The sequence below is a fragment of the Gossypium raimondii genome, chromosome 3 (genome assembly GCF_025698545.1).
Source record: "Gossypium raimondii isolate GPD5lz chromosome 3, ASM2569854v1, whole genome shotgun sequence".
NCBI lineage: Eukaryota > Viridiplantae > Streptophyta > Magnoliopsida > Malvales > Malvaceae > Gossypium > Gossypium raimondii.
In genome coordinates this window covers 38,401,533-38,416,547 of record NC_068567.1, presented here as the reverse complement: position 1 = coordinate 38,416,547, position 15,015 = coordinate 38,401,533, and the positions used below count along the sequence as shown (strand labels likewise).

At 32.7% G+C, this 15,015-nt stretch overlaps 1 protein-coding gene and 1 long non-coding RNA gene across 2 annotated transcripts; both read left to right on the top strand.

The window, feature by feature from the left end:
- The first annotated feature begins 4,131 nt into the window (after positions 1-4,131).
- Positions 4,132-5,215, top strand: LOC128039620 (uncharacterized). Its single transcript, XR_008194065.1, has 2 exons — positions 4,132-4,538; positions 4,656-5,215. It is a non-coding gene; the product is annotated as an uncharacterized LOC128039620 (long non-coding RNA).
- A 3,488-nt stretch (positions 5,216-8,703) lies between these two features.
- Positions 8,704-12,957, top strand: LOC105794207 (phosphate transporter PHO1 homolog 3). Its single transcript, XM_012623255.2, has 11 exons — positions 8,704-9,642; positions 9,739-10,075; positions 10,188-10,308; positions 10,451-10,580; positions 10,763-10,883; positions 11,011-11,269; positions 11,584-11,688; positions 11,796-11,840; positions 11,932-12,360; positions 12,453-12,586; positions 12,689-12,957. Exons 1-11 carry the CDS (start codon positions 9,048-9,050, stop codon positions 12,786-12,788), a joined length of 2,376 nt encoding a protein of 791 aa, XP_012478709.1. The 5' UTR covers positions 8,704-9,047; the 3' UTR covers positions 12,789-12,957.
- Positions 12,958-15,015: the final 2,058 nt, after the last annotated feature.

Here is a 15,015-nt window from a genome sequence, read left to right as displayed (position 1 = left end):
ATATTAAAAAAATTCAAGATTATAAATATAATCGATCCTAATATTTTTCACGATTTGTATTAGTTAACCTCTAAAATTATTACCCAATTAAGATGTTAGGAATTTCATACCAAATCAATATCCCAAAATCATTCAATCAATAAAAACTAGATCTTGCAAAAACAATCTTAATATATTAAAAGAAAAGTCACAACTCTAATTTTATAAAGATTAATCAATAAAGCTTGAAAAGAAAAGAAGAATTTATTAGAGCCAAGGTTTCCATGATGTTTTTTAATGACCTGGTCAGTCTTAAACTTGATCAATCAAGGTGTACGGCAACCTAGGCATGTTTATATATTGACTTTTTTTACGTGGGCCTTATCTTGTATTCTTTATTAAGTAAATAGGGGTCGTAGAAATCCACATCCGTTTTCAAAACTAAAATTATCAATAGGAGTAGTTGTGTAGAGATTGGATTTACTAGAGAAGTTGAATTCAAATTGGTTTAAGGTGAGAATTTTTCTCATACCCAAAGACGTGATTGGTGGCTATTTTCAAGAAGGTTTCTTCTGGTTAACTTGAGACTTCATTAATTAAGTATGTGAAGCATTATAAGTCAAGTTTATCTTAATTATTGGTGCTTATCGCACTACTACCTAGTTATACATCTAAATTACATAGTTTTTTAGCACCTTTTTACTTATAAACTATTCAAATTTCGAGTATATGGACAACTAATTGAGTCATTTTAGTTCATATTAAGACATAAGGCATAATTTTAGTAAAGTGTGTAATTTTATGAAATTAAGTATTAATTTTATATAATTTTACTATTTTATGCTACATGTTAATTTTTACTCAATTTGTTGCAGTTGGACCACTGAATTAATTAATGTGAGAGTCAATAAAAAACATACATGCATGTGAGCTAAAATCCACCTCATTTGGACAGCTAGATGATGAATTGGGCTTAGAAATATTACCTTGACCCAACTTAAAGATGGTTGCTGAAGAGAATTAAATTGTTTCTTAATTGGGTTACCAAAATCGTCCAACAAGAGGAAGAAAAGCCTAAATTTGGCAAGACACCAAGAGCAACCCAAATTAGCTTCGAAACAACTGAATTGAAGGCCCCTACATTTGTGAAAAAATCACAAACCAACCTCAACTTAGAGCTTTATTGCTGACCAGCCCATGCCATGAATTAAGAGAGAATTGGTCACCAAATCAAGAACCAACAACCTCCCATCCCACATTTTATGACCGACCAAGCAAGGGAGCAAATCGTGGGATCTCTATGCTATTTTTAGCAAACTTCCAAGCCATCCCTCTACTATAAATACCACTCCTCATCTTCCATTTCATTCATCCCTCATCCCTTAATTCACATTTCTATCATCTTTCTTTCCTCTTTTCCATGTATAAGCCATCCATTTCCCCACTTTCCTTTAGCTGGCATTTCCCTTGAGAAAAAATCTCTTGACCGGCCACATTGATGAGCAATTTGCAAAAGAGCAATCATGAGAATTGGAGGAAGCCACCATGATCGATCTTTAGAGAATCATTGAAATCATCAAGAGTTTCTTCTTCCTTATTCTTTATTTTTGTTCTTAGTTATTCAAATATGTTTGCAAATTGTTTAATTGTATTTCCGTTAACAATGATGGCTTAAATTTTTTTTAGCTGGAATTATTGCAATAATTTGATAAAATTCATTTGACTCATGTTTATGATGTCCTATGTCTTAGTTGGTCATGCTTCCAATTAAAATAATTTATGTATTTCATGCACTAAAACATGTTTGGATGTATTAAAATTAGTTGATCAATCCTGACCAGATGGTAATTAATGGAACAATAATTGGAAGGTGCTTGCTTAATTTAGTTCTTGATCTGACTAAATTAAAGGTTCGTAATAACTCGAGAGAGCTCTATTACCTTGCATTACTTTAGGTTTGTATGATTAAATTGTTTCAAATGTGATCCGTCCATGTTACTTCACATAAATTCTAAGGAACCCTTAGTAAAATATGGACACAGAAATATACATGTTTTTCTAAGTATAAGATTTCGAAAGAACTTATATCATGTTCCAAGTTAATGAATGATCGAGTTGCCATGGAATTTTTCCGGAACATTGTTAAACATGATGAGAATAGATTGAGTCAAGTATTGTAATTATTCTAGCTTATTCATGTTATTGTTGTTAAACAAGTGATATTGTTGCTAAACCATCGCCTTGCATTCTACTTCATCTTATTTGCATTTAGGATTAATTTGCATTTAGTTAATTAATTTAATTTAACATCTATCACTCCAAATTATTGTGTTTCTTTACCAACTTATGAATAGTAATTTTACAATTATCGATTTAAACACAGTCCCTGTGGAGATGATAACTCTTTTACTTACTTATTACTTAATAACGATTGTGTACAATTGCATGAACCACCTAGGATGCCTATAAATAGGCAGTATATTGCACAATCAAGGTGAACATTTTGTAGGGTAGAGAGTTGCAAACTATTTTTTAAAAGTATTCTTTGTTTGATTTCACACCTAATTTTAGGTTTTATTTGTGAGTGAATTAAACTTGTTTAAGTGAGGTTTGGGTGAGTGGTTGTAACTAGTTAAGACTAGCTGTTGGGGCTGCAAATACAACTTGTTGAAGGGTAGTTTGGGCTTTTACCAATAGGTGGTTTGATCAATTGAAGAATAAAAGAACATTCACTGAGAAAGCTTCATAAAGTAAGATTATTTTTTAATTGCGTTAACAAATGGTTGTGTGCAAATCTCTCTTTAGTTTCTCTATTTATGTTTTTGTTTTATTGTTTGATAAATCCTACGACTGGACACAATATTGAATAGGCAGTCTATTCTCACAAAAAACTAACGTGTTTTTCCAATTGTTGAAAACTAAGGAGACCTACTAGAAATTATTAAAAGATTGATCACCTTTATTTTGAAAATACTAGAGAGAGAGTGTAAGAAAATAAGAGAAATTTGAGAGAAAAGTAATGAGTTTTAAAAGAAAATAAAAGGGCTATGGATTTTTGTAGGTAAATATATTCATTTATTAATTTTTAATATAAAACCATTTTTTATAAAAAAAATTTCAAAAATTTTGATGAATAATTTTTGAATATTTATGGGTTCAATTAACCAATTATATAAAAATTTTAAAAATATTATGAGGAAAATTCACCTGAAACAAGATATCACCTGAAGAATTTCGAAGAACACCACTATAATCCCTTTATGAGCTGAGTTACCTGAAACAAAAGGAGCACAAAGAAAAGGAAAATCCCAACAAGCTCATTCAAGGATGCAGTGGTTGTGAGAATAAGAACTGATAAAAAATAATGATCACAATTTAATAAGAAAGAAAAAATCATCCACATTCCACGGTTTCCTTTCGAACTTGGCAGCATTCCAAGCAAACCAAACAGACCATAGCATTGCAAAGTAAGTCATGAGATAATGCCTGAGAAAGGCATATCTCAACACTCGCAAAGAAGTGAAAGAAATCATGAGGAAAGCGAAAATAAATCTGCCACAAATTGAAAACTTGCTCCTAGAGAGCCTTGATCTAACTACACTCAAAGGAGAGATGACATTGGGTTTCAAGACATGAGTTGCACCAAGGACAATTGAGCAAAGTATGGCATTCAAAGAAATCACTCTACATGCTAGAAAGGCTATCGTAGGAAACCTATCAAAAGACAATAACCAAATAAAACATTGCACTTTTAGTTGAATACCATTAATAGCTCTGTAATTTTTTTGACAGTGAATATGTAACGCCCTAAAAGTCTTTAGTTTCTGGGTTCATATTTGTGTCAAGTAATTAATCTGATTCAGTGGCTAAGTGTTCTATTTATGTGCTTGAGGTTTGGTGTTCAAATCCATTTCCTTAAATTTTGGGTGTTCTTATTTCTTCATTTAGCTCAAGTTGTTAGCAAGAATGAGGCTGCTGATTTAGTGGTAAAATATTTCGTTGTGCGAAAATGGAATTAATTTTTGCTTTGTCTCTATTGTTGCCGCTCATACTTGTCAAAGTTTCGGTCAAACTCTACTGTTAGGTGGTTAGATATTTAGATAAGATTTTTATCAGATTTTTTTTTGGAAATTATTAAAAGTTATCCCAAAATTTCCTCTCTAGTTGTTATCCCTCTCTCCCCATTTTTCGTTTTCCCCTTATTTTGCTAATGGAAACTCTTCCTCTGCCGCCTTTCATCTTTGTTTCTTTTGTCTTTTCATTTTGTTTTATTTTCCATAATTTTGTGGGCAATCTCTTGCTTATTTTTCTTTTATGCCATCCAGACCTTGATTCGTCACAGTGTCGTCAATTCTTTGTTTTCTTTGTTGGTCATATGTGCTTCGAAACTTCGACTTAGTATTATATATTTATTTTATTTTATTTTGCAATCATAATTTGTTTGTTTTATAGGAAGTTGTTTTTTTAATCTTGGGAGAGTTTTGGTTATGTTAAGTGAAGATTGCGAGATACATAACCCACCAGCAGTTTAGTTGCTGTTAAACCGCTATCTTTCCAGGGTAAGTGACCAAATACCAGTTTAAAGGACTGGTTTAATCAAGTGTTGAAAACCAAATTCAAGTTTCGATTTCGTTGTTAAGTTTGCTAATCGAGTTAGTTGTGGATGTCGTGTACAGGGACTTGGAGTGCTGCTTTAGTGCCGACATCCCAAAAGTAATAAGGTGTACGACCTGACCCGTAATTTTTAAAAACGAACATGGAAACCTTGAAATTCTATGAAAATCAAAATGAGGCTGATGACGCTACATGGTCATGTGTCGGGCCGTGTGAGAAACATAGATGTATAAGCCACATGGTCTGGTTGAGGTAGGACTTGGAGTGCTGTTTTAGTGCCGACATCCTAAAAGTAATAAGTTGTATGACCTAACCCGTAATTTTTAAAAACGAACATGGAAACCCTAAAATTTTGTGAAAATCAAAATGAGGCTGATGACGCTACATGATCGTGTGTAGGGCCGTGTGAGAAACATAGATGTATAAGCCACATGGTCTGGTTGAGGTAAGGCTTGTGGGCTACACGATTTGGCCTGATGGGTCGTGTGAGCCATTTTGAGTGGTCCGTTGGGCCAAGTATTAAATTCTAGACTCTGATTTGTAATATATTCTAAATATGTGTTAAATCATGATACCTGTAAACATATGTGTATACGTATCTATAAAAGTGGGTTTCTGTTCAGTAAGACTCTAAGTAAGCTTAAATATTATGCTCATGTTCTGTTGTTATGTATGAGTAAATATGGCATGATCACTCAGTATGATTTTTGTATATGCATTAGGGTGAGAAAAGATTTTGTGATAGAGGAAATCTAATTTTGGCAGTTTAACTGCACTATATATATTTTTGGCAATATACCTGTAATAAATTTTTGGCAGCATAGCTGCGATTGGATGGATGAGTTTTAGTAGCCCTACTTGGTGTGATTAGATGGTCGGAGATAATGTGTAGCGGATGACGGTAGGATTATTTTGTATAAGTTTGTCATGCTAAGCATGATAGTAATTTATGATCTACCTGTTTTGACATGTGCATCTATGCAAAATTCTATTAAATGATTCTGTTTGTGGGCCAACGCACACACTAAGTTTTCTTTAGCTCACTCCGTTTATTTAATATTTCAAGTAACCTTCAGACTTAGGATTTGGCGGCGCTCGGAGCTCGATTTGGTTATTTCGTATAAAACTTGTTTAGTATTCATATTTTTTATTTTATATACTTTTGAACTATGGATCAGTTTTGCAGACTTTAATTTTGGTTTTGGGATTTGATAAGGATTTTAACTAATTATCTAAAAAATTAGTATGTTTTCTAATGATTAAAATTTAACATCTGATTTTCATGGGTAAACAAGTCTAAAAAACTTTCCATTGCAAAATTTTAATCGTGAATATGCGTTTTTACGAAGCAAGTAAATAAATTCGATAGCATGACATTTTAAATTAAATTAAGTTTTTTTTAAGACAACTTTTCAAAACCTTCATACATATGCCTTTCGATTGACAATTTTTCTTATCAAAAGGGATAAAAGGGGATTTTATAACGTTTACAAAATAATTTATGTTTTGAAAAAAGGTGTTCCAAACGTTGAGTTATTGATGCAACCTTCATGATCCAACCATAATGTCTTGGTCATGAATAAATATAATACGATCTTTCACAGGGGGTCTCAAAACAACATTGAAGGTGGTTGAAATGATAACATTGATTCCCTTTCAATCTTTTTCCTTCAAGGGCCTTGAGAATAAAAAATTTCAATTAACCTCTTTAAAAGCATTACTCATAGCGTAATTTGAGACGTTGGCCCACTTATTGGCAGCCAAGGCATATGTTCGGGGTATTAGATCCTTCAGCGACTTATCGGTGCACCATGAATCGAGCTAGAACAACAGAATATCTTCTAATAGGAGACAAGTTGATATTTATACAACTGGTTAGTGAACTGATTGTCTCAAATCCATTCTAATTGAAAACATAAAATATAACACACACGTTTATGTTAACAAACCAACCACTTTTGTTTACACAAAATTCTATAACACGATCATTCATCTCACCTACCAACCTCTGTATGCTTCAAAGCCATTAAAAACCACACATATATCAAGAATAAAAAACTATGATGGATCCATCGGTACTTATAAGTTGAACTCCCAACTTACATCTTAGTCTACAAAAGATGATGTTCACTCGCCAGTTTAGCATTACTTTTAATAAGTATTTTTAGGGTAAAAAATACTTTTGAGATAAAAATATTGTTAAATAAGATGCTTTTGAAACAAAAAAAAAAAAAACTTTGCAAAAGTAGTTTTTAGACAAAAGCAGAAGTAGAAAATTTTAGCTTTTGCTCAAAGAAGTAATTCTAAACTAAAGGTTAGTTTAGCATTATTTTTGAAACGTGCTTTTGAAAAAGTGATTTTGAGAAGTACTTTTGAAAAGTTTTATTTAAAATTTAAATGTTTAGTATTATTGTCAAAAAGTACTTTTAAGAAATAAAATGTCAATTTTAGACATAGTGTTATAAAGTAACAAATAAGCATTTAAATAATGTTCAAATTAGTTATTTTATGATATTTTAATAAAAATATAGAAAATAATTTATTATAATTTGTTGTTAATATTTTAATATATGAAAAAAATTAAATATTTTTTAAGTACTTAACCAGAAGAGGGGAAGTACCATGTGATGGAGGGGTGAAAACATAATTAAGCTGTCAAAAGTCCTTTTGGGAGAGAAAAACTAAAAATTTTTAATTTCTCCATTTGGGGAAAATGCTTTTGAAAAGCAAAAAAATTCCTTCAAAAATTGATGGTTTAGCGTTTTTTTTGCTTTAAAAGTGCTTTTAAAAAGCACTACTAAACACTGCCTAAGCCTTAGTCAATATCATTATGTATCACCATTTCCAATGACCAAAAGAATAATTGTAATTTATAAGTAGATATGTGCTACCAACCAAGCTTAAATCTATTTCAGATTAAGATTTTGATACATTTTTGTAACTTATTTTTGTAAAGTTGAGGGAAAAAAATTATTATACCTTAAAGAAAACATCATATTTAAATTATCAATAATATATAAATTATGTTTGTGACTACACGCCTAGAATTGGTTACAATTATTATAGTTTCAAATTGTAGGAAATTATGATTAAAGTGTGAATAAAATTATATAATACTACATTAAAATGGTTATAATTATTATAGTTTCAAATAAATTAATTAAACCTAAAGTATTTGAGAATTACAAAATAAAATTCATGTCAACTACTAGGTAACTTGTATAATCTTTGTCTAGGTTTTTTGAACAATTTCATTATATTTTCTAATTATATTTGCTCTTTTTGATACAATCTCTTCCCCAACTCATAAATAGGCTCCTGCGTTAATAGTAATGTCCATATCAATTGAACTAAAACTCAATCGACTGTTTAAAAAGAAAAAGTTGAAAGGGCTCAATCCCCTATATTTTTATTAAAAAAGAAAAAGTCCAATTTATATTTTTCTTTCCTATCTAATCCAAATTCTTTTTGTTATTTATAACTCCACTGACAGACATATTAACGAAAAATATGTGTTTGTTTAATGAATTATTAAAGTTAAGAGAAATCAAACAACATGTAATGAAATTGGTACCAAAATTTCATATTTAAATCAAATGCTGTGAGTGGGGGTGGAAGTGTTTGCGGACTTGCTCAATACCAATGCATTCATTGTAAAATGTCAAACTTTATTTATTTATTTTTTTAAATTGATGAATTAATAAAACTCGGCCACCATATATGAAGAAGGATAAGCTTGCCAACTTGGAAGATCTGATAACTAATCACATTAAAAAACTAAAATTTTTCCATTACCAAAATCATAAAAAATTAAAATTAACTTTCCACAAATCAATTTTGAAATCTAAAATAAACTTTAATTACTTTAAAATATTAAAGAAAAATTCAAACTTGAAAAACATATTCACACTGGAATGAGTCACCTGATACGGAATGAATGAAACGCCCAAGGCGCAGTCACATTATTCAACGGTGGGGGCGGGCGGTCAACCCCAGTTGCCTACTCAACCTTTAAAAGTTTAGGCAAAGATAAAAAGTTTAATCCTTTTTTATTTAAATTCCAACGTACCCATTTTCTGTCTCTAACATATCATGGCTTACCTGACACACGGTTTTCTACTCTTATCAATGCCCAGTGGGTGTTTTGTTCCTTGCTGAACCAATTTCTCGGCTCTTTCCCTCTTCTATTTCTCCCTCCAACTCCCTCCTCCTACTCTATATCTATATATATATATTTCAGCTACCTGCACCTAACCAAACCACCCTCATCAACTTGCTCTAATTTCAACTCCTTTTTGTTATTTTCAACTCTTTTCTTTCTGGGGTTTTCTTCAATTTCGAGATAACAAGAAGAAGACCCAGATCTCAGAAGCTTCATAGTGAAAACTGTACTTACTGTATCTATTTCAGCATTGCCTCATCTGCATTGCCATTGGCAGTTGTAATCGGAAAATATGAAGTTTGGGAAGGAATTTGCGTCTCAAATGGTGCCAGAATGGCAAGAAGCATACATGGATTACGATTACTTGAAAACCCTTTTGAAAGAACTGCAACGTTTCAAGCATAGGACGAAGCCACCGGCTGCACCTTCGCTGAAACGAAAGCTCACGCTCTACAGAGCTTTCAGTGGCTTAACACAGACGCACCACCACCATAACCCAACCAGTCCATCCTCCTCACCTGATGATATTGAAAGCCAACCCATCTTGGTGAACTCTGTGAGCCGAGATGGGTCGCAAAGTTATGAAACGACGTTCCTGATGTCGTCGGAGGAAGGGGGAGAGTATGAGCTGGTTTACTTTAGAAGGCTTGATGATGAGTTCAACAAGGTGGACAAGTTTTATAGGGCTAAAGCGCAAGAGGTGATGAAAGAAGCTGATGTATTGAACAAGCAAATGGATGCCTTGATTGCTTTTAGGATTAAAGTTGAGAACCCTCCAGGGATTCATTTCGACAGGTCTGTGGAGATGACTCGTCTTGCTTCTGATATTGCAGCTTCTGCTGCTGCTCTCTCTGCTTCTACTCCATCTGGGGCAAAATCAGCAAGCAGTAACTTTCTCTTCTCTCTAAACCTTTTATCTCTATGACTTTTTTCAGCTACTTGCTTACCTTACCTTACCTTCCTGTTTGAACTTTGATATGCAGAAAGGGCTGCTCACCTGGAAGCCATTGAAGAAAGCACCCATGGCCAAGCTGATGATGACGATAATGGCGATGAGAAAGAGAGAAATACTCCGACTTTAGAAGCCAAACCAGCAAAACCCAAACCCAAGGTCATTGTACCCGCACCACTTGAAATACTTGACCGGGTGAAAATGAACAATACCCTCGAGACTCCTCGTTCCACCATTAAAGGTGTTCTCAAGGTTCCAAACCATACGGATCTGAGTTTCAGTAGGGAAAATCTTAGAAAGGTTGAAGAACAACTTAAGCGGGCTTTTGTTGAATTTTACCAAAAGCTTCGCCTGCTTAAAAGTTTCAGGTGATGTCTTCTTCTGCTTTTTTTTTTTCTACAAATTTCCACCATTTGTTTCTACAGTCTCTCTTTTCTTCTAAACTGATTGTACCAATCCTTCTACCCTGGAATTTAACAGCTTTCTGAATACGTTGGCTTTCTCCAAAATAATGAAGAAGTATGATAAGATCACTTCCAGAAGTGCGTCAAAATCTTACATGAAAATGGTGGATAACTCCTACCTCGGTAGCTCTGAAGAGGTTATGTTTCTTCATCTCAAAATTTATAGTGGGTCACAGCTAATTCAGCATCATTGGTTTCCTTCCAATCAATGCAGCTACTCTGTTTAATTCCTTAATTTTTATTTTACAAGTGGTCTAATCTAGAAGCTTTCATCGCCAGGTAACAAAGCTAATGGAGAGGGTTGAAACAACATTCATCAAGCACTTTTCAAATGCAAACCGTTCTAAGGGAATGAGCATTTTAAGACCCAAAGTCAAACGAGAAAGGCATAGGACAACTTTTTCAACAGGTAAGATTTCTGTCAATAATTGGAACTTCTAGTTGAGGCTGTAAACATATGATCATTTTCAGAACCTGAGACTTGTCTAGTCGGGTTCACGCAATTACCTTTAAAGGCTAGTAAGATCGTTTTCTCCCGTGTTGGATCTCTTTATGGCCTTTCCCTGATCATGTCTATAAAAAAAATTCCAGGTTTTTTCGCTGGCTGTGCAGCCTCTCTTTTACTAGCACTTATTCTGATGATTCGTGCCCGTAATATTATGGATAGTGAAGGAAGGACTCAATACATGGAAACCATGTTTCCTCTTTACAGGTACTTTTAATTCTTTCTTCTTCAGGTTTACCACTGCATAAACTTGACAATTCAAGCATAGACCTGATCCAAGAAGTAACATTTTTTAACAAGTTATGCTAACTGATAAGCCTCTTTGCCTCTGCAGTTTGTTCGGCTTCATTGTTCTACACATGTTAATGTATGCCATCAATATATTCTACTGGCGGAAGTACAGAGTCAATTATGCCTTCATATTTGGTTTCAAGCCAGGAACTGAACTGGGTTATAGACAAGTTCTGCTTGTGAGTTTTGGTCTTGGGGCATTGGCATTAGCCAGTGTGCTCGCCAACCTTGATATGGAGATGGATCCCAAAACAAAAGACTATAAAGCATTCACTGAACTTGTTCCTCTAATGTTGGTTGTGGTAAGATACCATCTATTCAATATCAATATATATATATTGGTCCCATTCATTGGTTTCAAGCCAGGAACTGAACTGGGTTATAGACAAGTTCTGCTTGTGAGTTTTGGTCTTGGGGCATTGGCATTAGCCAGTGTGCTCGCCAACCTTGATATGGAGATGGATCCCAAAACAAAAGACTATAAAGCATTCACTGAACTTGTTCCTCTAATGTTGGTTGTGGTAAGATACCATCTATTCAATATCAATATATATATATTGGTCCCATTCATTTTCCAACAACAATTATTAACTCACATCCTTTTGCTATGTTGCAGTTTATATTTATCGTCCTGTTCCTGCCATTCAACGTCTTGTATCGATCAAGTCGATTCTTCCTCCTCACATGTTTGTTCCATTGTATATGCGCTCCTCTATACAAGGTAAATTGAAAAGATATGGAGGAAATTTACATAAAGTTGATCAAACAAATTAAGATTAAAATTGTGGAACAAATCTTATTCATCTCTAAATTTCTGTCCTGCTGCAGGTCACACTCCCAGATTTCTTCTTGGCCGATCAGTTAACAAGCCAGGTTTGTGACAAATTACTCCCAGCTTTCTTCTTGGACGACCCTCCTTTCCAAATCATTGGAAGTTCTGACATCATTGTATTAATTTTTACAGGTGCAAGCCATTAGGAGCTTAGAGTTTTACGTTTGCTACTATGGTTGGGGAGACTTTAAGCGCAGAGAGAATACTTGCAGAGATAGTAATGTGTATAATACTTTCTACTTTGTCGTGGCGGTGCTTCCATACTTGGCTCGCCTCCTGCAGTGCCTGCGACGTCTCTTTGAAGAGAAAGATGCGATGCAAGGACTGAATGGATTGAAATATTTCCTGACAATTGCAGCTGTATGTCTGAGAACAGCTTACAGCCTTAACAAGGGAATTGCGTGGAGAATAATAGCCTGGATTGTCTCAGCCATTGCAGCAATATTTTGTACATACTGGGACTTGGTTTATGACTGGGGGCTTCTAGATAGGCACTCCAAGAACCGTTGGCTGAGAGACAAACTCCTTGTTCCTCACAAGAAAGTATATTTTGGAGCCATGGTGGGTTACAATTTACAATATTGAAAAATTACTAGTTTCCACCATTACGTACTATAATTGTCTCTTAACGAATTACTTATATGAAATTTCAGGGCTTGAATATTTTACTCAGATTTGCCTGGCTCCAAACAGTGTTGAATTTCCAGTTGCCATTGCATCCACAAACCCTGACGACGATCGTGGCTAGTCTTGAGATCATTCGTCGTGGCATATGGAATTTCTTCAGGTAACAAGAAAAAAAGTTGAATCATCTAACACTACCTTAATCTTTTCCCAGACTTTCCAAACCAAGTAGTCATTAATACTGTTAATGGATTGTGAATATCAGGTTGGAAAATGAGCATTTGAACAACGTTGGGAAGTACCGAGCATTCAAGTCTGTACCATTACCATTCAATTATGATGAGGACGATGACAAAGACGATTAATTTAGTAAAGAATAAGAACATTCAGCTTAACTCAATTGTAAAGAATGATTTGGATAATTTGGTGGTAGGAGTTTTGAGATTTGATGGTGTTTTCTGGTGGTGTACAAAATCCAAGCTTATTGTTAAAAATGTGGTTTATGTACAAATAAAGTGGAATTTATAAGTTAAAGGCGATCAAGCACATCCCCTTAACCCAAGTTCCAAAAACAAAATTGATTTGAAGTTTGAGGTTGTCACATGTTTCGGCATTTTCAGAATCTAACACATACATGCACGTTATTTAGTAGTTACAAGTTTAGCTTTCCTTAGAATTTAGTTTTTTTAGATTTTAAAATTTAAATTCAATTGTAAAAATTATTAAATTCAGATTTAATTCAACATTATTATTTAATTACACTTTTTTTATTTCAAAGTTCATATCAATAAATTTTTAATCATTAGAATTGAGTTTTAAATTTAAAAATAAAAATTAAATTCTTAAAAATAAAAGAAAGCAAAAAATTTATGAGAAGTATGAGCATATTTTAACTTTCTTCGACCAACTTGAATATTAGAGATAGAGCCGCCAGACAATCCTACATGTGATAGGTAAGTAGGATAAAATAAAAGAATCATTGACCTAAAAGAGAACAGTACCATCGAGGCTACCAGTCGATTGGTTCAAAACGTTGCTGCCGGCCACGTGATTTGTGTCCAGGACCAATGCCCATTAATTAGTACTCCGCAAAGTGAATCATGCTACTGCTCATTGTTTACAAGGTAAGTTCCAAGTATTATCTAAGAAGGAGATTAACCATATGAATTTTATTTGGAGGAGGATGAATGGGACATTGTTTGGTAATCACTTTTACAAGACATAATAAAAATTATGGAGACATGAGATGATTTAATAAAAAGAATGCAAGGAAATCTTTGAGCAAAATAACAATAACATAGCTAAATATTTATATTATGGCCTTTTGGTGTTATAGGGCTATTGGTTGCATGAGAGTAATGGCTAGTTTAGCATTGCTTTTGAAAAGTGTTTTTATAAAGTACGGTAAAAAAGTGTTTTTGGGAAATACTTTTGAAAAGTTTGGTTTAAGATTTGAGTATTTAACATTGCTATCAAAAAGTGTTTTTGGAAAATAAAATGTCAATTTTAGACATGAAATTATAAAGTAACAAATATGCATTTAAATAATGTTCAAATTAGCTAATATTATGATATTTTAGCAAGAATATAAAAATAATTTATTTTAACTTATTGTTAATATTTTAATATATGAAATATTAATTTTAAATATTTCTAAGTAATTAATATTAATTATTTATAAAATTTAATTAGAACATATAAACTATATTTTAAATATTTAAATATAATCATTAAATATTTGTAATTAGATATTAACACAGTTGTATTATTTTTAAAATATTTTTACAATTTTAATTAATGATTTTAACACATTTATATTATTTCATTTTAAAATGTAATTTGAATATATAACCCGTATTAGATATTAACATAACATAGAAAACATGAACCTAACAAATTAAAATATTACATGCATTTGGATTAAAGTTTCAAAAAGAGGTAATATTTATATACCAAATACATCATCAAAAATTTTACATTAGCATTTACAATTTAAAGTGAATTCATTAAACTAGAAGCTATAGCATCTCTTGTTAATTCCATTTAAAAACCACTTGAATTGTTTGATTCACCACCACCACCACCATCATCAACATCATCACTTTCTCCATCATGGACATATTCTGGATTAATAATATTCTCATATGCCCCGTTAATATTTTCATATTCCATAAATCTGCATCATTTCGACCGACATGTTTTCGGATAAAATTGTGTATCGTCAATGTAGCAATAACGATCATTGTTTGTTTTTCAAAACTATAACTTAACATATCCCTTAAAATGACCCATTTTTTTTAAAACACCAAAAGTTTGTTCAATCACACTACGTAATGATGAATGTGAATGGTTGAATATCTTTTCTTTACCATATATCGGCCTACCTCTACGAAAGTCAGGTAAATGATATTGCTGACTTCTATATGGTCCAAGATAACCTTTCATTTGAGGATATCCAAAATCAACAAGATAATATTTTCCTACACGTCATAATATAACAAACAATTAATTCAAGAATTTTTTATTTTTTTAAATGATCAATTAAATAACTTATACTTAATTATTTATTTTAATAAAAGAAACAAATGAAAT